General features: G+C 42.4%; 2 protein-coding genes across 8 annotated transcripts; both read left to right on the top strand.

The window, feature by feature from the left end:
- Positions 1 to 1,132: 1,132 nt before the first annotated feature.
- Positions 1,133 to 13,561, top strand: LOC124006075 (carcinoembryonic antigen-related cell adhesion molecule 1-like). 7 transcript variants are annotated; one of them, XR_006833728.1, is made up of 12 exons: positions 1,133 to 1,421; positions 1,957 to 2,280; positions 7,022 to 7,291; positions 8,085 to 8,339; positions 8,709 to 8,829; positions 9,071 to 9,099; positions 9,367 to 9,512; positions 9,844 to 9,876; positions 10,032 to 10,130; positions 10,606 to 11,392; positions 11,684 to 11,764; positions 13,424 to 13,561. XR_006833728.1 is itself a non-coding variant. In XM_046315832.1 (9 exons), the coding sequence occupies exons 1-9, from the start codon at positions 1,376 to 1,378 to the stop codon at positions 10,032 to 10,034; spliced, it is 1,227 nt and encodes a 408-aa protein (XP_046171788.1). In that variant the 5' UTR covers positions 1,133 to 1,375; the 3' UTR covers positions 10,035 to 10,344. The 7 variants fall into 7 exon arrangements, 4 of the variants coding, with proteins under 4 accessions (XP_046171788.1, XP_046171787.1, XP_046171789.1 ...); XR_006833726.1 differs by having other exon boundaries at positions 1,135 to 1,421; positions 10,029 to 10,130; XR_006833727.1 differs by having other exon boundaries at positions 1,135 to 1,421; positions 10,029 to 10,130; positions 13,421 to 13,558.
- Positions 13,562 to 19,826: 6,265 nt separating this feature from the next.
- Positions 19,827 to 21,630, top strand: LOC124006076 (carcinoembryonic antigen-related cell adhesion molecule 20-like). The gene is made up of 2 exons (XM_046315836.1): positions 19,827 to 20,293; positions 20,492 to 21,630. Exons 1-2 carry the CDS (start codon positions 19,972 to 19,974, stop codon positions 20,743 to 20,745), a joined length of 576 nt encoding a protein of 191 aa, XP_046171792.1. The 5' UTR covers positions 19,827 to 19,971; the 3' UTR covers positions 20,746 to 21,630.
- Positions 21,631 to 27,002: the final 5,372 nt, after the last annotated feature.

Genomic DNA, 27,002 nt, shown 5'->3' with positions numbered 1-27,002 from the left:
AAAGGAGAACAACCACCCGAGCCACTGCCTGTTCACCCCGCTATCATCCAGAAGGCGAGGTCAGTACAGGTGCATTGAGGCTGAGACCGAGAGACTGAAAAACAGCTTCTATCTCAAGGCCATCAGACCACTAACATTGAGTGGCTGCTGCCAACACACTGACTCAACTCCAGCCACTTTAATAATGGGAATTGATGGGAAATTATGTAAAATATATCACTAGCCACTTTAAACAATGCTACCTAATATAATGTTTACATACCCTACATTATTCATCTCATATGTATACGTATATACTGTACTCTATATCATCTACTGCATCTTTATGTAATATATATATCACTAGCCACTTTAACTATGCCACTTTATTTACATACTCATCTCATATGTATATACTGTACTCAATACCATCTACTGTATCTTGCCTATGCCACTCTGTACCATCACTCATTCATATATCTTTATATACATATTCTTTATCCCCTTACACTTGTGTCTATAAGGTAGTAGTTTTGGAATTGTTAGCTAGATTACTTGTTGGTTATTACTTCATTGTCGGAACTAGAAGCACAAGCATTTCGCTACACTCACATTAACATCTGCTTACCATGTGTATGTGACAAATAACATTTGATTTGATTTGATTTTGATTTGAAAATTGTCAAAGACTCCAGGCATCCTAGTCATAGACTGTTCTCTCTGCTACCGCACGGCAAGCGACAGCGGAGCACCAAGTCTAGGACCAGAGGCTTCTAAATAGCTCCTACCCCCAAGCCATACGACTCCTGAACACCTAATCAAATGGCTACCCAGACTAGTTGCATTGCCTCCCCCCCACACACACTCCCCCTCTTTTACACCGCTGCTACTCTGTTGTTATCAGTTATGCATAGTCACTTTAATAACTCTACCTAGATGTACATTTTACCTCAACTAACATTCCTACAAATCTGGGTGTTGGTTCTAAGTGATCCTACAGTGATGTCAGTGTTTGAGAAGGAGTATAAAGCACAAACCTTTGTTATATATAATATATCATCTATTGTCAGAAATACCTAAAGACCAAAGTCTACTATCTTTATCAGTCAAAGCCTGCAAAACAATTGAGGGCAACAGGCTCAGTGAATGTAAAACCCCACAAAGCTTCCTTATTAGTCTTAGTGGAGTTCGATTGTTGTATTCTGAATGTGGAGTTTGGTCATTTGTTCCTTCATGCAGCGATATAACTCATCAAAACCTTTTATCTCAGTATTCCTTCCTCATATCAGGTTTTGATGTTACTGTAGACCACTTTTATTGAAGCTCTGTCTCTTATGCAATACTTATTTCTAGGTACAGAAGTAGTCTGAATCACAGACGTGCTACATCAGACGAGATGGTGGCATCTGTAGTCCTCTTTCTTACCATGGCAATACTCTCAGGTGAGACCTTATCTGCTGCATCAATGAAATACAGCCACACATAGGTTAACCCTAAAAGCACCGACAAGGGACAATTTTAAACCCAAGGGGTGAAACATGTCATAATTTATAAAACTTTTTTTGATCCTTCTGAAAATGTAGGACCATGATTTCTGTGTCTACAAGGCACAATGGCTTCCACAGTGGCTTCCAAAATTGTCTTGATAAAATAATTATGTTATAATTCATTTTGGGGGCGGCAGGTAGCCTACTGGTTAGTTTTGAGGGTGACAGGTAGCCTAGTGGTTAGAGCATTAGGCCAGTATCTAAAAGGTTGCTAGATCAAATCCCTGAGCTGACAAGGTAAAAATCTGTCGTTCTGCCCCTGAACTAGGCAGTTAACCCACTGTTCCTAGGCTGTCATTGTTAATAAGAATTTGTTCTTAATTGACTTGCCTAGTTAAATAAAAGTGCATAAGAACTCACAAAACTGTCTGGTTACAGTATTTTTTGTAGGTTTTGGAGACATGATAATCAAGCCCTGTTGTTTCCTCAGGATATTGTGCTGGTCTAGAAGTGCTTCCTCCTGGACCTGTGAATGGAACATTGGGAGGAAATGTGTTTTTCAAAACCACCATCAATCCAACGACACTTAGTGCAATCGTCTGGACTTTTGGTGATACCCCTGTCATCATTGTTGACTTTCTCAGTTCTGAAGGTCCTGTGACCGGAGAGGGATATGTTGGCAGGATCAGGCTGGACAATAGCACTGGATCTCTGGAGCTCTTGAAACTGACCATTGCTGACAATGGAGAATACAGAGTGATCCTAAGAGAGTCTGATTTGATGTATTTGTCAAATACTTCACTGAATGTCTATGGTGAGTACACCCTTTCAAAATGTCACTTAATGTTAAAGTTGAGTTGTCAACTAATGTCATTTGAATGTACTTTCATACATAAAAACAATTACAAAACAAAAAACAGAATGCGCTTGTTGAAATGCAGTTACTCTAGTCTTTTAATGGTGCAGTTACAATTTATGGATATCTCTTGACACTACTAAATACATGATCCATGGTCAGAAGCAGAGCTAGTGTGAGGGCCATGGGAGCGACCAGCATAGGTTTCAATTCCAATTAAATTCCAGGCAATTCAAAAGGTTAACCAAACTCCAATTCAAATTTCAAATTTTACTAACTGAAAACCATAGAAGATAATTGGAATTGGAAATTAAGTGTATTCCTGAATTTACCCCAACCCTGGTGATCACCCCAGGGACCACACACCTAGGGGCACCCTGATACTGGAGAAAAAAAACTAAATAAACAACAAAAGACCTTTTCAACAATGTGCCAAAAACCAAAGAAAAAAACATTTTTTACACTGTAAAACATGCCAATATATACAGTTGAAGTCAGAAGTTTACATGCACTTAGGTTGGAGTCATTAAAACTCGTCTTTCAACCACTCCACAAATTTCTTGTTAATTAACAAACTACAGTTTTGGCATCTACTTTGCGCAAGACACAAGTCATTTTTTCCAACAATTGTTTACAGACAGATTATTTCACTTACTTTTTTGGAAGTGGAATTGTAACACAATTCCAGTGGGTCAGAGGTTTACATACACTAAGTTGACTGTGGATTTAAACAGCTTGGAAAATTCCAGAGAATTATGTCATGGCTTTAGAAGCTTCTGATAGGCTAATTGACATAATTTGAGTCAATTGGAGGTGTACCTGTGGGTGTATTTCAAGGCCTACCTTCAAACTCAGTGCCTCTTTGCTTGGCATCATGGGAAAATCTACATAAATCAGCCAAGACGTCCGGTTCATCCTTGGGAGCAATTTCCAAACGCCTGAAGGTACCACGTTCATCTGTACAAACAATAGCACGCAAGTATAAACATCAAAAGACGACGCAGCCATCATACCGCTCAGGAATGAGACGCGTTCTGTTTCCTAGAGATGAACGTACTTTGGTGCAAAAAGTACAAATCAATCCCAGAACAACAGAAAAGGACCTTGTGAAGATGCTAGAGGAAACGGGTACAAAAGTATCTATATCCACAGTTAAACAAGTCCTATATCAACATAACCTGAAAGGCCAGTCAGCAAGGAAGAAGCCACTGCTCCAAAACCGCCATTAAAAAGATAGACTACGGTTTGCAACTGCACATGGGGCCTTAGATTGTACTTTTTGGAGAAATTTCTTCTGGTCTGATGAAACAAAATTAGAACTGTTTGGCCATAATGACCATCGTTATGTTTGGAGGAAAAAGGGGGAGGCTTGCAAGCCACAGAACACCATCCCAACGGTGAAGCACGGGATGGCAGCATCATGTTGTGGGGGTGCTTTGCTGCAGGAGGGACTGGTGCACTTCACAAAATAGATGGCGTCATGAGAAAGGAACATTTTGTGGATATATTGAAGCAACATCTCAAGACATCAGTCAGGAAGTTAAAGCTTGGTCGCAAATGGTTCTTCCAAATGGACAATGACCCCAAGCATACTTCCAAAGTTGTGGCAAAATGACTTAAGGACAACAAAGTCAAGGTAACGGATTGGCCATCACAAAGCCCTGACCTCAATCCTATAGAACATTTGTTGGCAGAACTGAAAAAGCCGGTGCGAGCAAAGAGGCCTACAAACCTAACTCAGTTACACCAGCTCTGTCAGGAGGAATGGGCCTACAAACCTGACTCAGTTACACCAGCTCTGTCAGGAGGAATGGGCCTACAAACCTGACTCAGTTACACCAGCTCTGTCAGGAGGAATGGGCCTACAAACCTGACTCAGTTACACCAGCTCTGTCAGGAGGAATGGGCCTACAAACCTGACTCAGTTACACCAGCTCTGTCAGGAGGAATGGGCCTACAAACCTGACTCAGTTACACCAGCTCTGTCAGGAGGAATGGGCCTACAAACCTGACTCAGTTACACCAGCTCTGTCAGGAGGAATGGGCCAAAATTCACCCAACTTATCGTGGGAAGCTTGTGGGAGGCTACCCGAAACTTTTGACCCAAGTTAAACAATTAAAAGGCAGCGCTACCAAATACTAACTGAGTGTATGTAAACTTCTGACCCACTGGAAATAAAAGCTGAAATAAATCCGTCTCTCTACTATTATTCTGACATTTCACCTTCTTAAAATAAAGTGCTGATCATAACTGATCTAAGAGGGAATTTTTACTAGGATTAAATGTCAGGAATTGTGAAAAACTGAGTTTAAATGCTTTTGTCTAAGGTGTATGTAAACTTCCAACTTCAACTGTAAAACTTTTAAATTAGATCCTGGAATTGGTCTGAGCTGGTGTTGCTTATTTTATAAAGCAATGTACAGCTGTCTGTCACTCTACCCCCTGGCTGCTGCCAGGACAGGCCAGGGTCTTCAAAAATGTCTTCAAAATGATTATTCATTTATTTAGTACGTTTTTTAGTTTAAAACTGCTAATAATGATTGAAAAAAAATATGAACATTGAAATGGCTTGGCTAAACAATCTGTTTTCATTTAATATTATTGTCTAGTTATTTTCTGGATAATTATTTTAATGTTGTATTGTTGTATTGGTGCTGTATGAAGTAGACCATTAGTAGTGTTAAACTAACAAACTACTAATAGTCTACTTTATACAGCATCACTACATTGTTTCACAACCAAGATAAATATTCCTCATATATCATTGAAACCAGCATTTCTCTCTTGTTCTAACGTTTCTATGGTCACATTTTGGCTACATGCTACTTTGAAGCAAGGTAAAACATGTGTCATAATAGGCTATGAAGTCAAACTGTTTTCACACGCGATTGTATGTAGAAATGTTGCACAATGACTGGGATTATAAGAACACATGATCAACGAGCTGCAAGCCCTCGCTTTGCTCAACCTAGGCTTCGTATGCAGTGCGCAGTAGTGCAAGGCATAGATAAATTAGATGACAAAATAATTTACTAATTTGCCTTTATTGTGATGGGGCATATCAGCTATTAATAAAATAAAAAAGATTTGCTAAGGACCTGTCATGCCAAATATTGCTAGGGTTGTTTCTAGAACGTCAGGTTGGTTTTCACAGCTGTTTCTAGAACGTCAGGTTGGTTTTCACAGCTGTTTCTAGAACGTCAGGTTGGTTTTCACAGCTGTTTCTAGAACGTCAGGTTGGTTTTCACAGCTGTTTCTAGAACGTCAGGTTGGTTTTCACAGCTGTTTCTAGAACGTCAGGTTGGTTTTCACAGCTGTTTCTAGAACGTCAGGTTGGTTTTCACAGAAGTTTCTAGAACGTCAGGTTGGTTTTCACAGCTGTTTCGCAAAGTGTTCATTATTGTAAATTGTAAGGTAACCATTGATGGTATTTATTTGTTCCACATTATTCAATGTTGTAGCCTATGACCTACAATATATATATATATTCAACCACAAGGGTGTACTAATGTGCTATGCCAGAAAATCATAATAGAGGACAACTGAAATGATATTATTTCAGTGTAGATGAGGGAAGGAAGGGCAGGTTTAAATAAAAACATGACAGCCAGACAAGCCAGTGTAAGAATCAAATGGATTTCCATATGAATGGAGTGGAAATTAGCTGTCTTTGTGATTTGTAAGGTAAGTAACTTTAATGTGTCAAGCAGATTACACGTTTTCTTTGCCATTTCTGAAACGTAGCAATGTTTAAGACATGGATTTAATGTTGTAATGTTAACAAGGTACCCCAAAGTAGTTTGAATTCATTGTTTCATTTTATTAGCTAAACCAAACTTGTTTAAACAGTGAAATTGTCGCGAAAATCTGCCTTGTTTGCATAGCGATGATGAAAACAACGTCATTTTAAAATGTAATGATCTCAAATATTCGAATCATTCCACCGATATAGCAACGGATGCTAATAGTTTAATTGAATCAAATTGTGACGTAGAGGGGGACACTATTTGGCCGGGAGACATTATTTGGCATGACAGACCCTTCGAGAGCGCACTACCCGGTCTGTGCTGATGAACTCTACGCCTATCCATGGTAATGTAACACCAGTGGTGTACATTTTTTAAGTACAAATACTTTAAAGTACTACTTTAAAGTTTTTGGGGTGTATCTGTACTTTACTTTACTTTACTATTTACATTTTGAGAACTTTTAATTTCACTCCACTACATTCCTAAAGAAAATAATATACTTTTATTCCCTACATTTCCCCTGACACCCAAAAGTATACGTTACATTTACAATGCTTAGCAGCACTTATCAAGAGAACATCCCTAGTCATCCCTACTCTGATCTGGCAGACTCACTAAACACAAATGCTTTGTTTCCAAATATGTTTGTGTATTGGAGTGTGTCCCTGGCTATCCGTAAATTAAATTGACAACAAAATTGTGCCGTCTGGTTTGCTTAATATAAGGATGGTGAAATTATGTACTTTTATTTAAAACCAAATACTTTTAGACTTTTACTAAAGTAGTATTTTACTGTGACTTTTACTTGAGTAATTTTACTTTTACTCAAGTTTGACAGTTGGGTACTTTTTCTACCACTGTGTAACATGAACATAAAACTAACTTGTTTCTCCTTTTCTTTTTTAACAAACCATAATTAGTATTATCTCATCTTGTATTAATTTCACAGAAACAGTATCAGGTGCTACTATCACAATTACCCCAAACCAACCAATCATCGAGGGGGGCTCTGTCACTTTAACCTGTGATGCAGCTGGCTTCAACATCACCAGAGAGTGGATGAAGGATGGTCATCCTGTGTCTTCCTGTGACGATATCATATTATCTGAGGATAAGAGAGTGCTGTCCATAAAGAAGAGAAAGGACCGTGGCAAATACCTGTGTAGAGTCAGCAACCATGTCAGCTCTGAAAATGCCAGTGACACTGTGAATGTAATCTGTAAGTACTTCCCTATAAGCCTGGGGATAAATCAAATCAAATTTTATTGGTTGCATACACATGCTAATGTAACCGATGTGAAATGCCTAGCTAGTTAGCGGTGGTGCGGCGCTAATAGCATTTCGATATGTGACGTCACTCGCTCTGAGACCTCGAAGTAGTGGTTCCCCTTGCTCTGCAAGGTCCATGGCTTTTGTGGAGCGATGGGTAATGATGCTTCATGGGTGACTGTTGTCTATGTGTGCAGAGGGTCCCTGGTTCGAGCCCGGGTAGGGGTGAGGGGACGGACGAAAGTTAAACTGTTACATTGGTGCCGTGACCCGGATCACTGGTTGCTGCGGAAAAGGAGGTCAAAAGGGGGGTGAGTGTAGCCGATGTGAAATGGCTAGCTAGTTAGCGGTGGTGTGCACTAATAGTGTTTTGATCGGTGACGTCACTCGCTCTGAGACCTTGAAGTAATGGTTCCCCTGCGGCTTTTGTGAAGCGATGGGTAACAATGCTTCGTGGGTGACTGTTGTCTATGTGTGCAGAGGGTCCCTGGTTCGCGCCCGGTGAGGCGACGGACGAAAGTTAAACTGTTACACTAACCATGTGTATGTGACTAATAAAATTGGATTTGATTTGATAAATGTACCAGATAAATGTACCAAATGTACCATCAACACATGCATGTGAAAAGAATATAACAATGACTGAACACACACTTTACACCAACCATTATGACTCCACCGTCACACTGATTACAAACTAATGAACTTGTAGCTATGACTAACTGGTGATCTCTGTGTTACAGATGGACCTGATGGTATGGAAATCAAGGGTCCAAATGAAATAGAAGTAGGACAGAAGTTTACATTGACCTGCTCTGCCTACTCCAACCCACCAACTAGTTACACCTGGATGCACAATGAGACAGAGATACCTGGACATTCCCCTGAGTTCACTAAAGAGAAGAGTGAATACTCTGACAGTGGGGATTACACCTGTTCAGCAACAAATGATGTCACCGGAAACAAAACATCTGTGGTCCATAAGCTGTCAGTAAAAGGTAAAGTTAGTGGAAGTTTTAAAGACAATATGAACATAGTTTAGTAGATAACAGTTACATCTAGTCATTTAGCAGACCCTCTTATCCAGAGATACTTACAGTTAGTGCATTAAGTTAGCTATGTGCGACAACCAAATATCTCAGTCATAGTATGTACTATTTTCCTCAAAGTAATGATCAGAAAAGTCAGTGCTAGTAGAAGAAAAGTTATACGTATGACGTTTTCCATTTCAAACTTGTTTTAAAATAGTGTCTTTTAGTTGTGTTTGCCGTGTTGTACTTGTCCCTTAGGTGCACTGTAATGTGCAGTACTGCTTGTTCACTGGATGCACCCTCATCTCTGTATGGTTCTCCCTCTGGTCTCTGCAGCGGAGGGCTCTCCGACTCCAGACGGGCTGTCTGTTGTTGTCATCACTGGGACTGTGATTATAGTGTTGCTGGTTGTGGAAGTGGCAGTTAGTGTTGCAGTCTATTTCATCAAGAAAAATGGGTGAGGTAAGAAACGTTTCATTCAAACAAGTGTATTTTCTATCACTTCCGGCAATAGACAATATAGGCTCTGTTTTCACATTGATCTAAACTGGTCAGAAAAAGGGCCTGGGTATATTTCAAAAGCACCATAACATAACATTACAATGATTTTAAAAGTTTATCTTAACTTCACTGTAAACTGTTAAAAGCACTGTAATATCATGTTCTTATACCTTTTGTTTATGTATTGTTGCATATAGAAGCAATGTTGAGCCAATGCATCGAGGAGGTAAGCATATGCTTTATCTCCAAACTTATAATGAATCATGTTTTCAAAATTTGTTTTATCCATTTACATTAAAGTCGTCATTTAGCAGTCGCTCTCATCCAGTGTGATTTGCAGTTTCCATGGAAGAAGGAAATGTATTCAGACAAATTACATGATATAATACAACACCACTATGACAATGCTTAATAATGTAAAATGCTTATGCAGACAAATGCAGACAAGATAACAGCAACTATACAACCACCTCTATTTGTGTCTCTCTTAAAGGCTCGCAACAACATGTATATGAGAACCCGTCAACTGTGTATGAGAACCCGTCACCTGTGTATGAGAACCCGTCACCTGTGTATGAGAATCCATCACCTGTGCGTGACAATACACAACAAAATCAATCTCCACCTCTACCCCTGACAGTAAGTACAACATGGTCACCCCTGGGATGTCTGTGCACATCTGTATTCTACTACAGTTTTACTGTAATTAACAAAATTACTTTGCTTAACATGATGTACAGTGTTAAATACTGTATGCAAAGACTGTTTGACAATTATATAAGTTTAGTTTTGACTTGACAACTATTCAGTCTCTGGCCTTTTCATGTTATTCACTAACACATGATTGCTGTAAAAGTTTGTTTAGGACTTTGAGGTTATGTATTTTGTCATGGCAACTGTTGGTGTGGCTGTTGCCTTCTGTGTACTGCAGTTGTTTACTTCTGCTTTTATCCCAAATGATGAAATGCAGGACTTCAAGAGTACCTATGATACTAGTATAATGGTAAGTTTGTTCTAGACCACATGTCACCATGTGACTGTAATACTGTAACAACAACTGATTTATGTGTTATATGTTAAATGGTATTCATGCTGTATTATAGCTGATAAATGGAAGTTAATGTTCCTTTCTTTTCTCCCTTACTTTCCTACTAGCAGTAAGAGGTCAGGAAGAGATCTCCATTCAACCACCATTCTCCAGTTCCACAATCAACACAAAGAAAACCTACATGATAACACCCAGTGTGGATCTGAAATGTAATGTACATAATACATTTGTGCTATGTTTGTCTGCTTTATTGTGTCATTTCTTAACATTGAAAAGAAAACCTTGTTAATAATTAAAGTAGATCATGCATTACTGTACTGTCATTTTATAAATTAGAGTATAATTAATGGCAGTTAAATAAATAATATTTAAATGATGTAAAAACAGAATAACGAATAAATATTGCCTGCTATTTTCCTACTACTCTGTTCTTTGTGTCAGACCAGTGATTACCAGTTTAAGATATATACTGAACAAAACTATAAAAGCAACATGTAAAGTGATGGTACAATGTTTCTAAGCTTAAATAAATGATCCCAGAAATTGTCTGTACACACAAAAAAAAAAATCAAATTTTGTGCACAAATATGTTTACTTTAGTGAGCATTTCTCTTTAAGGTAACCAATCAACCTGACAGGTGTGGCATATCAAGAAGCTGATTAAACATAATGATAATTACACAGGTGCACCTTGTGCTGGGGGACAATAAAAGGCCAGGACCTCCACATCTGTCTTCTTCCCCTGCGGAATCATCTGAGACCAGCCACTCAGACAGCTGATGAAACTGTGGGTTTGTACAACAGAAGAATTTCAGCACAAACTGTCAGAAACTGTCTAAGGGAAGCTCATCAGTGTGCTTGTCATCTTCACCAGGGACTTGACCTGACTGCAATTAGGTGTCGTAACTGACTTCAGTGGGCAAATTCTCACCTTCAATGGCCACTGGCACGCTGGAGAAGTGCGCTCTTCACGGATGAATCCCGGTTGTACGGTGTGTATTGTGTGGGCGAGCGGTTTGCTGATGTCAACGTTGTGAACAGAGTGTCCCTTGGTGGATGTGGGGTTATGGTACGGCCTGGCATAAGCTACGGACAATGAACACAATTACATTTTATCAATGGCAATTTGAATGCATGACGAGATCCTGGAGGCCCGTCCTCGTGCCATTCACACACCATCACCTCATGTTTCAGCATGATAATGCACGGCCCCATGTCACAAGGATCTGTACACAATTCCTGGAAGCTGAAAATGTCCTAGTTCTTCCATGGCCTGCATACTCACCAGACATTTCACCCATTGAGCATGTTTGGGATGCTCTGGATCGATGTGTACGACAGCGTGTTCCAGTTCCAGCTAATATCCAGAAACTTTCCTTAGCCATTGAGTGGGACCACATTCCACAGGCCACAATCAACAGCCTGATCAACTCTATGTGAAGGAAATGTGTCGCGCTGCATGAGGCAAATGGTGATCACACCAGATACTGGTGTTTTTTGTTGTTGATCCAAGCACCTACCTTTGTTTTTATTGTATCTGTGACCAGATGAATATCTGTATTCCTAGTCATGTAAAATACATAGATTAGTACCTAATGAATTTATTTTGATTGACTGATTACTTTATATGAACTGTAACTCAGTAAAATCTTAAAAATTGTTGCATATTTTGTTTAGGGGAACTTTAATTATACGATTCCATATTACCATAAATATATTCTCAACACTTTAGTCATGAATACCTCCAATTCTGACAATGTAGATGCATGAGGCTGCAACGGATCTCGTCCTCCTCTTCTGAGGAGGAGTAGCGAGAAGGATCGGAGGACCAATGCGCAGCGTGGTAAGTGTCCATAATGTTTAATCAAAACACAACAGAACACTGGAACAAAACAATAAACGTGAAGAAACTAAACAGTCCCCCCACAACTCAAAAGTGAAACCAGGCTACCTAAGTATGATTCTCAATCAGGGACAACGATTGACAGCTGCCTCTGATTGAGAACCATACTAGGCCGAACACAGAAATCCCAACTTATAGAAAAACGAACATAGAGATTGAAGTATGACCAGACTGTCTTAAAAACTTTAGTTATCAGACCTATATACAACTCAAAGTGTTTAGCCTTTCCCCAGACACTACATATAATCCCCTTTCAACATTAATGTAGGTGTTATGGCCTCCTAACAGTCTAGTATTTCCCACGTCACTGATCTGCACTTGAAGACAGATAGAGGACCTTTGGCCCCTCCATGATGGACTAGGAGCAGATCACCCTCTAGTGGCTTCACAGCTCCTCTGCACTCATTACTTAGTCTGGGGCTCCATTCGCAGTAGCTAACTGGGTTCACGGTTTAAGAAGAGAAATAAAGATTAAAATCTTACATTCAGACATACTTTAAAACTATTTAAAGGGTGTATAAGCTATGTGTATCGACCTCGTATCCCAATCAGCTACTCTCCCTGGGGTCCACAACACAAAACAGTCCTACACAGACAGAAGCAACAGCATAGATATGCTAACATTATGACATTGACCCTCGTAAACCAGATACACTTGTCCTGTAGATTATTAACTTCAATCAGGCAGCAGACAATGCCTCCTCCACTGGCCAGTAGGGAGTAAGACAGGGGTCAGAGAGGGGTGAAATAGGCATTTTGAGGTGGAACTGCCCTGGTGGTACGTACCAAGATGTGTAGTAAATCTTGTATTGATGTTTCAAGCTTTATATCTTATTCAGTTCCATTATCTACACTGTTATCTCATTAATGAGGTTTAAAAACAGCCCCATATTAAATTCAACCCTCATAATGATGAGAATGAATAGACTGTAAATGGAACACGGCTCCACAAGCTTGGCCAGATACAGTTAATTTTTTATTTAATTTAAGTCATTTAGCGGATAGTCTTATACAGAGTGACTTACAGGAGAAATTAGGCTTAAGTGCCTTGCTCAAGGGCACATCGACAGACTTTTCACCTCGTCTGCTTGGGGATTCAAACCAGCAACCTTTCAGTTACTGGCCCCATGCTCTTAACTGCTAGGCTACCTGCCACCAGTATTGCCTTTACACAAACGTCCATACAAAGGATTCAGCCACATTGAACTCACTGTCTGAAGTTGGCAAGTTTGTGTGTGTGTGTCACGTCATGACCTTAGATATCTCTGTTTTTCTATATATTTTGGTTAGGTCAGGGTGTGACTAGGGTGGGTACTCTAGTTTTTGTATGTCTAGGGTTTTTGTATGTCTATATTGGCCTGATATGGTTCCCAATCAGAGACAGCTGTTTATCGTTGTCTCTCATTGGGGATCATATTTAGGTAGCCATTTCCTCATTTGTGTTGTGGGATATTGACTATGTTTAGTTGCCTGTCTGCACTCAGTTGTATAGCTTCACGGTTCATTCGTTGGTTTTGTTAAGTGTTTCATTCATTAAAAGAGAATGTACGCATACCACGCTACGTCTTGCTCTCACTCATATGACGATCTTGACAGAAGATCCCACCACCAACGGACCAATCAGAGTGTTCCAGAGGAGCTGGGATCCTGGGCCCGGCAGAAAAGTGAGTGGAGGACATCCTGGACTTGGGAGGAGATCCTGGATGGAAAAGGACCCTGGATGCATGCCGGGGAATATCGCCGTGCAGTGCGCCTCCACAGTCCAGAGCTTCTGGTGACAGTTCCCAGCCCAGAGCTTCCGGCGACAATTCCCAGTCTGGAACCTCCAAAGACGATCCCCAGACCGGAACCTCCAGCGACGGTCCCCAGTCCGGGGCCTCTAGTGACGAGTTGCAGTCCAGAGTCTCCGGCGATGATCCACGGTCCGGTTCCACAGAAGCGGAGGGATCAGCGTAAGGAGGGGGGGCTGAATCCAGAACCGGAGCCGCCACCGAGGGTAAATGCCCACCCGGACCCTCCCCTATAGGTTCAGGTTTTCTGCCAGGAGTCCGCACCTTTTTTGCATGTCTAGGGGGTTTTGTATGTCTATGCTGGCCTGATATGGTTCCCAATTAGAGACAGCTGTTTATCGTTGTCTCTGATTGGGGATCATATTTAGGTAGCCATTTTCCTCATTTGCATTGTGCGATCTTGACTATGTCTAGTTGCCTGTCGGCACTAAGTTGTATAGCTTCACGTTTGTTGCTTTTGTTTTTGTTAAGTGTTTCATTCATTAAAAGAGAATGTGCGCATACCACGCTGCACCTTGGTCTCACTCATACGACGATCGTGACAGTGTGTGTGTTTAAGGTATGGGTACTTAAAGAAAGGTTTTGTTGGCCAATCCCATTAGACAGGATTCTCTGGCCCTAATACCTCCTGTCTATGTGTGTTGACTTGGAGTTGCCAGTTTCAGTAGATACTCTGATGTGTATGTCTAGTGACGTCAGGGTGGCGCCAAGCTCCCACATAAACCCATGTCAGGAATTAGAGAACCAGCTAACACGGGTTACCTGGAGAATTTAGACCATGTGAAATTGTGCATTCCTAGTGTATACAATCACACGTTTTGTACCTACTTTGCATTTGGAAAGTATTCAGACCCCTTCCTTGACTTTTTCCACATCTTGTTACATTACAGCCTTTCTCTAAAATGGATTAGCTAAAAAAAATGGCCTCCTTAATCTACACACAATACCCCATAATGACAAATTGGAAACAGGTTTTTAGACATTTTGGCAAATGTATTAAAGATTTTAAAAAACATTTACATAAGTATTCAGACCCTTTGCTATGAAACTTGAAATTGTGCTCAGGTGCATCCTGTTTCCATTGATCATCCAGTGGTCAATTCAATTGATTGGACATGATTTGGAAAGGAACATACCTGTCTATATAAGGTCCCAGAGTTGACAGTGCATGTCAGAGCAAAAACCAAGCAATGAGGTCGAAGGAATTGTCTGTAGAACTCCAAGACAGGATTGTGTCGAGAGACAGATCTTAACCCTAACCAAAAAATGTCTGTAGTATTGAAGGTCCCCAAGAAGATAGTGGCCTCCATCATTCTTAAATGGAAGATGTTTGGAACCACCAAGACTCTTCCTAGAGCTGGCCTAGAGTTGATCAAGAACCCGATCTCCAGAGTTCCTCTGTGGAGATGGGAGAATCTTCCAGAAGGAAGTCACGAGTCATTGGTGTTAATGTCAAAGTCGCGTTGCGAGTCATCATATTTGTGACTCGAGTCCAAGTCCTGTGACTCGAGTCCACTCCTCTGATACTGTGAAATTGTGAAAATGATGATAATGCCCTTTTAGTGTCAAAACTGTTTGAAAAGATCGCTTGAAACTTCAGCCTGTTTTGGTGGGATCGAGTTTTGGCCTGCCTGGTGACATCACTAGGCGGTAAATAAGTTAATAGACAAATTCGAAAGAGTTCCAAATATCTTTGCCAATAAGAGCAAGTGTTCAGTTCACCTCCTCACTAAGACCACTCCCAGACAGTCCTGACAGAATTTTTGCTTGAGACAGTACTCTTTGCTAAGAAGCAATTATTTTGTTTCTTTTTGACCATTTTAATTCAAACCATTAGAGTAAGGTCCCTAATTGTTAGCCAGAAATTATTTGATATAGAGATAAAAATGACTGCATTGGACCTTTAACCTGTATCTAAATAATGTATACCTGTATCTAAATAATGTATACTATCTCCATGATGTACCAAATGTCGCATTTTAGGACTCTGTTAATCTTGCGAATAGCAATCCCGGATCCGGGAGCGTAATCATAGCCTCAAACGAATTAACATAACGCACCGGACATAAATACCCCTAGAAACTTTTCCTTTTCATGAAAATCGCAAATGAAATATATTCAAACACAATCTTAGCCTTTTGTTAATCACACTGTCATCTCAGATTTTCAGCCAACGCTAGACAAGCATTTGTGTAAGTTTATCATGGCATAATGCTATGCTAGGCTCTGCTGGCAGCAGGTAACATTTTCACGAAAATAAGAAAAGCAACAAAATGAAATCTTTTATCTTTGAAGAAGTTCGGATGCTTTCACTCAGGAGACTCCCAGTTAGATAGCAAATGTTCCTTTTTTCCAAAAATATTATTTTTGTAGGCGAAATAGCTCCCGTTTGTTCATCATGCATGGCTGAGAAATCGACTGGAAAATGCTACCACTACAACGCCAAACTTTTTTCAAAATTAGCTCCATAATATCGACAGAAACACGGCAAACGTTATTTAGGATTCATCCTCAAGATGTTTTTAACATATATATTCGATAATATATCCGTCGAGGCAATTGGTTTCTCATAAGAAGCGATTGGAAAAATGGCTACCTCAGTATTTTACGCAAGATTTTCTGCGGGAGACACCATGTGACCACTTGCTATATATGGTCCCTTACGGCTATTCTTCAATGGAAATGCGTAAAAAGACGTCACAATGCTGTAGACACCTTGAGGAATACGTGGAAAACGTAAGCTCATTCGTAGCTCATTCACAGCCATATAAGGAATCATTGGCATGAGGTGGTTTCAAAAAATGCGGCACTTCATGGTTATATTTTTATTTTTTTTCGCCTGTAACATCAGTTCTGTTGCACTCACAGACAATATCTTTGCAGTTTTGGAAACGTCAGAGTGTTTTCTATCCAAAGCTGTCAATTATATGGATAGTCAATCATCTTTTCGTGACAAAATATCTTGTTTAAAACAGGAACGTTTTTCATCCAAAATTTAGAATAGCGCCCCCTAACACTTAACTGGTTTTAAGTATCTTCTTGATATTCAACACCTCTACTCTTTGATCATTGTATATATTGTTAGTAGACAGTGCACTGGATTAAGAAACAGAAGGGTTAATTTCATCTAGTTCCATTTTAGGCTTTATTGAGTTAATTCAATTGTTTAAGCCTCCATTGATCACTCTGACACACCATAGCCAATAGGAAGCAGAATTAATCATCAATGGTATAGGCTATTGTCTGAATGGTAGATGGTACAGATAAAGACCTAAAGAGGAAGTCTACAAAGCTATTGGTTGTTATTTTTCACTCACCAATGTGACCTCCAATAACCTCTTAGAGTGGAAATGCCCTGAGGGCATTGTAATGTGTGTACACAGCTATATCATGAAGCTAGTTTCTGTTCTGTACCACTGAGTGTGGGGGTGGGCCTTGTCTTCAGAGGGGACAATCAGAGGGGCATAGGAATATAAAATGAGTAAGGACATGGTCTCGTCAACACTACAGGTACTTCCATTAGACAGAGCCATCCTTCACCATGGACTATACACTTTTCACAGCAGCCATTGTGTTTCTAACATCAGGTATGCCTATTGCTACAATTAACAAGCAGAACATAATGGGTTTTGAAGTGTGTTATTCAAATAGGTATAGCTATAGCTGTATTTCACAAGCAAGGTAATAAATAAAAGTAATAAAAAAAATAAAAAATATATATATATATTTAAACTTATTGTTTTTCTTTTCATGTATTGCTACGTCTTATGTGTACATTAATACATTTCCTTCCTCCTCCCTCTGTCCCGACCAGGTCTGTGTGTAGGTCAGAATGTGTTACCACCAGGACCATTGACTGGAGCCATAGGAGGGAGAGTGAAGTTCACCACAACCCTCAGTCCACCAGCCAAACCTTTTGTCTCAGTGAGCTGGACCTTCAACAGGGTCAACATCATCACCTCCACTACGGCCAACATAACTAATGCTGACTACAAAGACCGGATCAGTCTGGACAGAACCACTGGCTCTCTGGAGCTGTGGAACTTGGGCCCGAGGGACCAAGGGGAATACAGAGTCAGCATCATACCAGACAGGGCTCTGGAGCTACAAGCTACCACTCTGGATGTCTATGGTGGGCCACAGACACCATTAGACTCACCAAGGCATTTTTTTCAGCAATTAAAAAACTCAAATCCTTCTGTTCACCTGATTTAGAATTCCTCACAATCAAATGTAGACCGCATTATCTACCAAGAGAATTCTCTTCGATTATAATCACAGCCGTATATACCCCCCCCCCCCCCCCCCCCCCAAGCAGACATGGCTCTGAACGAACTTTATTTAACTCTTTGCAAACTGGAAACCATTTATCCGGAGGCTGCATTCATTGTAGCTGGGGATTTTAACAAAGCTAATCTGAAAACAAGACTCCCTAAATTTTATCAGCATATCGATTGCGCAACCAGGGGTGGTAAAACCTTGGATCATTGTTACTCTAACTTCCGCGACGCATATAAGGCCCTGCCCCGCCCCCCTTTCGGAAAAGCTGACCACGACTCCATTTTGTTGATCCCTGCCTACAGACAGAAACTTAAACAAGAGGCTCCCACGCTGAGGTCTGTCCAACGCTGGTCCGACCAAGCTGACTCCACACTCCAAGACTGCTTCCATCACGTGGACTGGGACATGTTTTGTATTGCGTCAGATAACAATATTGACGAATACGCTGATTCGGTGTGCGAGTTCATAAGAACGTGCGTTTAAAATGTCGTTCCCATAGCAACGATTAAAACATTCCCTAACCAGAAACCGTGGATTGATGGCAGCATTCGCGTGAAACTGAAAGCGCGAACCACTGCTTTTAATCAGGGCAAGGTGTCTGGTAACATGACCGAATACAAACAGTGCAGCTATTCCCTCCCAAGGCTATCAAACAAGCTAAGCGTCAGTACAGAGACAAAGTAGAATCTCAACTCAACGGCTCAGACACAAGAGGCATGTGGCAGGGTCTACAGTCAATCCCGGACTACAAGACAAAAAAACCCAGCCCAGTCACGGACCAGGATGTCTTGTTCCCAGGCAGACTAAATAACTTTTTTGCCCGCTTTGAGGACAATACAGTGCCACTGACACGGCCTGCAACGAAAACATGCGGTCTCTCCTTCACTGCAGCCGAGGTGAGTAAGACATTTAAACGTGTTAACCCTCGCAAGACTGCCGGCCCAGACGGCATCCCCAGCCGCGCCCTCAGAGCCTGCGCAGACCAGCTGGCCGGTGTGTTTACGGACATATTCAATCAATCCCTATACCAGTCTGCTGTTCCCACATGCTTCAAGAGGGCCACCATCGTTCCTGTTCCCAAGAAAGCTAAGGTAACTGAGCTAAACGACTACCGCCCTGTAGCACTCACTTCCGTCATCATGAAGTGCTTTGAGAGACTAGTCAAGGACCATATCACCTCCACCCTACCTGACACCCTAGACCCACTCCAATTTGCTTACCGCCCAAATAGGTCCACAGACGATGCAATCTCAACCACACTGCACACTGTCCTAACCCATCTGGACAAGAGGAATACCTATTTGAGAATGCTGTTCATCGACTACAGCTCAGCATTCAACACCATAGTACCCTCCAAGCTCGTCATCAAGCTCGAGACCCTGGGTCTCGACCACGCCCTGTGCAACTGGGTACTGGACTTCCTGACGGGCCGCCCCCAGGTGGTGAGGGTAGGCATCAAAGCTGGGACCGAGAGACTGAAAAACAGCTTCTATATCAAGGACATCAGACTGTTAAAAAGCCACCACTAACATTGAGTGGCTGCTGCCAACACACTGACATTGACACTGACTCAACTCCAGCCACTTTAATAATGGGAATTGATGGGAAATGATGTAAATATATCACTAGCCACTTTAAACAATGCTACCTTATATAATGTTACTTACCCTACATTATTCATCTCATATGCATATGTATATACTGTACTCTATATCATCGACTGCATCCTTATGTAATACATGTATCACTAGCCGCTTTAACTATGCCACTTTGTTTACATACTCATCTCATATGTATATACTGTACTCGATACCATCTACTGTAACTTGCCTATGCTGCCCTGTACCATCACTCATTCATATATCCTTATGTACATATTCTTTATCCCCTTACACTGTGTATAAGACAGTAGTTTTGGAATTGTTAGTTAGATTACTTGTTGGTTATTACTGCATTGTCGGAACCAGAAGCACAAGCATTTCGCTACACTCGCATTAACATCTGCTAACCATGTGTATGTGACAAATAACATTTGATTTGATTTGAAGTTGTATACAATTAAGACAGATTATTCAAATGTACTGTACCTCTTACTCTCCCCATACTGTTAACTTCTTTACAGTGTTGCTATCTGCTGCCACCATCACCAGTCCCCCAGCCACCCTGATAGCTGGCATAAGCTCCACCAACCTGACTTGTGAGGCTGCTGGCAACATCAGCTCCATACAGTGGATCAAAGATGGCCTCCCTCTGTCTCCCAGCAACAATATCACCTTCTCTGCAGGCAACAGGACAGTCTATCTCAGTCCTGTTCAGGACATTGACAACGGGGGATATGAGTGTTTAGTCAGCAACCCTGTCAGCAACCGGACAGCATCCCACAACCTGACCGTCAACTGTGAGTACTGCTTACTAGATCCTAATTCCAGGAGTGATTGTGATTGGCAACCTTGTGTCAATTACCAAGTCACTGGATGTTGCCGTTGAAAAAAACGAAAGAAAGTCTTGACTTTGCTTTTCAATAGTGTATAGACCCACGGAATAAGTATTTTGTGGATTTAGCATTGATCATTATTTTTATTTGACCATGTTGCAGTTGGACCCCAGCACATGTCAGTATATGGACCATTAGCAGCATCAACAGGATACAGGGTAACTCTGAGCTGTTCGGCTGACTCTATCCCTCCTGCTACATTCACCTGGATGTTCAACGTGACAGAGACAGGTGTTAACAACACCCTGTACGTCATAGAGAGGATGGAGGTGCTACACATTGGGAACTACACCTGCACTGCCACCAATAACATCACCGGACTGAAAGACTCTGTTGTCTACAAGCTGAGAGGTTAGTTACAGCTCGATTTTTTTCAGTTAGGATTCATGGTAAAATGAAGTGTATCCATGATTAAGATCATATAAAGTCATCAAGTCGTATAAATTAACAGCTAGAACTTTGTGACTTGGCATTGTACCTTTACTTTGTATTCTATAATCTGAGCCTGGATAATAAGTTACAAACCTCATATTTCAGTCTCTCTAATTTGTGTAAATACAAAGTGTTCCTTTCACTCCTCTGGAATTTCACTGGAATTACTGGATAAGGTTTATCCCTGAGATCACTGCGATCACTTCATGTACACTGAGCAAAATTATAAATGCAACATGTAACATGTTGGTCTCATGTTATATGAGCTGAAATAAAACATCCCAGGAATTGACCATATGCGCATATCAAGATGCTGATTAAACAGCATGATTATTACAAATGAAATCAAACTTTATTTGTCACATGCGCCAAATACAACATGTACAACAGGTACAAATACAACTTTTTCTTGAAATGATTACTTACAAGCCCTTAAGACTTCTTATGACTTAGATCCCAATAACGGGATCGATATGACAACAGTCAGTGAAAGTGCAGGGCGCCAAATTCAAAACAACAGAAATGTCATAATTAAAATTCCTCAAACATAGAAGTATTTTACACCATTTTAAAGATAAACTTGTTGTTAATCCCACCACCGTGTGGCGGGCTTTACGACGAATGCACACCAAACCATTCCAAACTCACAATGCGCGGGCTAGTCCAGGCGAAATTTCAGACAAAAAGTCATATTAGAGTTCGTAGAAACATGTCAAACGAAGTATAGAATCAATCTTTAGGATGTTTTTTATCATAAATCTTCAATAATGTTCCAACCGGAGAATTCCTTTGTATGCAATGGAACGCAAGCTAACTCTCACGTGAGCGCGCGTGATCAGCTCATGGCACTCTGCCAGACCTCTGACTCATTCCGCTCCCATTCCCCCCTCCTTCACAGTAGAAGCATCAAACAAGGTTCTAAACACTGTTGACATCTAGTGGAAGCATTAGGAAGTGCAATATGACCCCATAGACACTATGTATTCGATAGGCAGTGACTTGAAAAACTACAAACCTCAGATTTCCCACTTCCTTTTTGGATTTCTTCTCAGGTTTTTGCCTGCCATATGAGTTCTGTTATACTCACAGACATCATTCAAACAGTTTTAGAAACTTCAGAGTGTTTCTATCAACATCTACTAATAATATGCATATATTAGCAACTGGGCTTGAGAAGCAGACAGTTTACTCTGGGCCCCTTAAATAAACTAAAGTAAAAAATTATAAAAAGTAACACAATAAAATAACAATAACGAGGCTCTATACAGGGGGTACCGGTACAGGGTCAATGTGCGGGGATACAGGTTAGTCGAGATAATTTATACATGTAGGTAGTGTAACGTCGTTCGTCTGTTGAATGAAGAGAGTCAGACCGAAATGCAGCGTGTAGGTTACTTATGACTTGAATGAATGAAAAGGTACATGAAATAACTGAATTACGAAAACAACAAACAGAACGTGAAACCTATTACAGCCTATCTGGTGAACACTACACAGAGACAGGAACAAACACCCACAAAATACAAAGCGCACTCAGGCTACCTAAATACGGTTCCCAATCCGAGACAACAAGAATCACCTGACTCCAATTGAGAATCGCCTCAGGCAGCCAAGCCTAACTAGACACACCCCTAATCATACACAATCCCAATTAATACAAACCCCAATACGAAACACAACATATAAACCCATGTCACACCCTGGCCTACCCAAAAATATACCAAAAACACAAAATACAATGACCAAGGCGTGACAGAACCCCCCCCCCCCTAAGGTGCGGACTCCCGGACGCACCTCAAGAGCATAGGGAGGGTCCGGGTGGGCGTCTGTCCATGGTGGCGGTTCTGGCTTGGGACGTGGACCCCACTCCATTAATGTCCTAGTTCCTCCCCTTTGCGTCCTGGGATAATCCACCTTCTCCGCCGACCATGGCCTAATAGTCCTCACCCAGATCCCCACATAACTGAGGGGCATCTCGGGACAGAGGGGCATCTCGGGACAGAGGGGCATCTCGGGACAGAGGGGCATCTCGGGACAGAGGGGCATCTCGGGACAGAGGGGCATCTCAATACTGAGAGGAAGCCCAATACTGAGAGGAAGCCCAGTACTGAGATGAAGCCCAGGCAGGTAGTAGGCTCCGGTAAATCCTGGCTGGCTGGTGGAACTGGATGATTCAGGTTGTCTGGCCGATCTAGAAGATCTTGGCTGACTGGCACTTCTGGCGGATCCAGGCAGACTGGCAGCGCTGGGCAGACTGGCGGCGCTGGGCAGACTGGCGGCGCTGGGCAGACTGGCGGCGCTGGGCAGACTGGTGGCGCTGGCGGCGCTGGGCAGACTGGGAGCACTGGCGGCGCTGGGCAGACTGGGAGCACTGGCCGCGCTGGGCCGACTGGGAGCACTGGCCGCGCTGGGCCGACTGGGAGCAGTGGCTGCGCTGGACCGACTGGGAGCACTGGCGGCGCTGGACAGACAGGAGACTCCGGCAGGGCAGGAGAGGAGAAAAGCTCTGGCTGCGCTAAACAGGCGGAAGACTCCGGCAGCACAGGAGAGGAGAAAAGCTCTGGCTGCGCTAAACAGGCGGGAGACTCCAACAGCGCAGGAGAGGAGAAAAGCGCTGGCTGCGTTGAACAGGCGAGGCCTGGAGGCCTGGTGCGTGGTGCTGGAACTGGTGGTACTGGCGCGAGGACACGCACAGGAAGCCTGGTGCGGGGAGCTGCTACCGGAGGACTGGTGTGTAGAGGTGGCTCTGGATAGACCGGACTGTGCAGGCGCACTGGAGCTCTTGGGCACCGAGCCTGCCCAAGCTTACCTGGCTCAATGCCCACTCTAGCCCGGCCAATAGGAAGAGCTGGTATGTGCCGCACCGGGCTATGCTCCTGCACTGAAAACACTGTGCGCTCCATAGCATAACACGGTGCCTGCCCGGTCTCTCTAGCCCAACGGTGAGCGCAGGGAGTATGCGCAGGTCTCCCACCTGGCATAACTATTCTCCCTTCTAGCCACCCCCCAATAATTTTTTTGGGCTGCTTTTCCGGTTTCCTTGCCAACCGTGTTCCCTCGTATCGTCGGCTCCTATCTCCCGCTGCCTCTGCTCTCCTTAGTGCCTCCACCTGTTCCCATGGAAGGCGATCTCTTCCGGCCAATATCTCCTCCCAAGTGTAACAACCTTTACCATCCAACACGTCTTCCCATGTCCATTCTCCAAATAATTCATCCTCCCTTTGGTGCTCCAGCTATCGCTGCCTGTTTAAACCAGCGCCTCTCCGTTTTTTTCCGGCGTGTCTTTTTCTTTGACTCGATTCGCCTGTAGCCCTCTTCGCACTGCTGAAGCGAATCCCAGGCGGGCGCCTGCACTCTCTCTGGGTCGGCCGCCCACCTGTCGATTTCTTCCCACGTCGTATAATCCATGCTTCTGCTGTCCATAACGTCGTCCTTTAGCTCCTGCCAGTTCACACGCTGCTCGGTCTGTGAGTGGTGGGTGTTTCTGTAATGTCGTTCGTCTGTTGAATGAAGAGAGTCAGACCGAAATGCAGCGTGTAGGTTACTCATGACTTTAATGAATGAAAAGGTACATGAAATAACTGAATTACGAAAACAACAAACGGAACGTGAAACCTATCTGGTGAACACTACACAGAGACAGGAACAAACACCCACAAAATACAAAGCGCACTCAGGCTACCTAAATACGGTTCCCAATCCGAGACAACAAGAATCACCTGACTCCAATTGAGAATCGCCTCGGGCAGCCAAGCTTAACTAGACACACCCCTAATCATACACAATCCCAATTAATACAAACCCCAATACGAAACACAACATATAAACCCATGTCACACCCTGGCCTACCCAAACATATACCAAAAACACAAAATACAATGACCAAGGCGTGACAGGTAGGGGTAAAGTGACTATGCATAGATAATAAACAGCGAGTAGTGTAGGTGAGAATTCATGACCATGGTTGATTTTCCAGTCTCTAGACTGTTTTCCCAGAAGTATTGAGACAGAAAACATAGGTTTAATTAATAGACATGTGTAAGCAGAATAAAGGCTGAGCTCAGGTGATTGTACAGACTGGGTCAACATGGAGTTAATCACTAGACATGCAAAAAGAGAACGTAAGCAGAAAATGTATGCCTGTGCTGTTGTAGACCTGAGGGGAGTCATTGCCTGGTCCTGTGAGTAGCTTTTAAGGCATGCGATTGTATATGTATGTCTGTGCCATTACAGGCTTGGGGAGAGCCATTGTGTAGTCCTATGAGTATCATTGGACAGAGACCTGCATTTGTGTATGGATACACCACCAATATAATTATCATAGGTACACCTCATAGACACCTGTTCACACACTCAATCAAACAGACTCTAACCTCTCCACAATGTCCAAGAACAGTGGGCTGTGTAAGGACATCAGGGATAAAATTGTAGACCTGCACCAGGCTGGGATGGGCTACAGGACAATAGGCAAGCAGCTTGGTGAGAAGGCAACAACTGTTGGCGCAATTATTAGAAAATGGAAGAAGTTCAAGATGACGGTCAATCACCCTCGGTCTGGGGCTCCATGCAAGATCTCACCTCGTGGGGCATCAATGATCATGAGGAAGGTGAGGGATCAGCCCAGAACTACACGGCAGGACCTGGTCAATGACCTGAAGAGAGCTGGGACCACAGTCTCAAAGAAAACCATTAGTAACACACTACACCGTCATGGATTAAAATCCTGCAGCGCACGCAAGGTCCCCCTGCTCAAGCCAGCGCATGTCCAGGCCCATCTGAAGTTTGCCAATGACCATCTGGATGATCCAGAGGAGGAATGGGAGAAGGTCATGTGGTCTGATGAGACAAAAATAGAGCTTTTGGGTCTAAACTCCACTCGCCGAGGAAGAAGGATGAGTACAACCACTAGAACACCATCCCAACTGTGAAGCATGGAGATGGAAACATCATTCTTTGGGGATGCTTTTCTGCAAAGGGGACAGGACGACTGCACCGTATTGAGGGGAGGATGGATGGGGCCATGTATCGTGAGATCTTGGCCAACAACCTCCTTCCCTCAGTAAGAGCATTGCAGATGGGTCATGGCTGGGTCTTCCAGCATGACAACGACCCGAAACACACAGCCAGGGCAACTAAGGAGTGGCTCCGTAAGAAGCATCTCAAATTCCTGGAGTGGCCTAGCCAGTCTTCAGACCTGAACCCAATAGAAAATCTTTGGAGGGAGCGGAACGTTCGTATTGCCCAGCGACAGCCCCGAAACCTGAAGGATCTGGAGAAGGTCTGTATGGAGGAGTGGGCCAAAATCCCTGCTGCAGTGTGTGCAAACCTGGTAAAGAACTATAGGAAACGTGTGGTCTCTGTAATTGCAAACAAAGGTTTCTGTACCAAATATTAAGTTCTGCTTTTCTGATGTATCAAATACTTTTGTCATGCAATAAAATGCTAATTAATTACTTAAAAATCATACAATGTGATTTTATGGATTTTTGTTTTAGATTCCATCTCTCAATGTTGAAGTGTACCTATGATAAAAATGTACAGTCCTCTACATGCTTTGTAAGTGGGAAAACCTGCTAAATTGGCAGTGTATCAAATACTTGTTCTCCCCACTGTATGTACATTACAAAATCCATTTGAATGTGTATGTATATTGCGTATGCTATCATATGTGTGTATGCATGTGTCTGTGCCTATGTTTGTGTTACTTCACAGTCCCAGAGTTTTTTTTACCTGCTTTTTAAATCTGAATCTACTGCTTGCATCAGTTACCCAATGTGGAATAGACTTCCATGTAGTTATGGCTCTATGTAGTACTGTGCGCCTCCCATAGTCTGTTCTGGACTTGGGGACTGTGAAGAGACCTCTGGTGGCATGTCTTGTGGGGTATGCATGGGTGTCTAAGCTGTGTGCTAGTATTTTAAACAGACAGCTCTTACAAAAACAAGTAATGATGAAGTCAATCTCCTTTCCACTTTGAGCCATGAGTTTGACATGCATGTAATTAATGATAGCTCTCCATGTACTGTGCTGCCCTGTTCTGAGCCAACTGCAATTATCCCAAGTCCTTCTTTGTGGCACCTGACCACGCGACTGAACAGTAGTCCAGGTGCGACAAAACCAGGGTCTGTAGGACCTGCCTTTTTGATAGTGTTGTTAAGAAGGCAGAGTCACTGTCATGTTT

Source organism: Oncorhynchus gorbuscha, linkage group LG19 (assembly GCF_021184085.1).
Source record: "Oncorhynchus gorbuscha isolate QuinsamMale2020 ecotype Even-year linkage group LG19, OgorEven_v1.0, whole genome shotgun sequence".
In the NCBI taxonomy this organism is placed as follows: Eukaryota; Metazoa; Chordata; class Actinopteri; order Salmoniformes; family Salmonidae; genus Oncorhynchus; species Oncorhynchus gorbuscha.
Note: the sequence above shows the minus strand (reverse complement) of the source record. Positions and strands in the feature narration are given on the sequence as shown.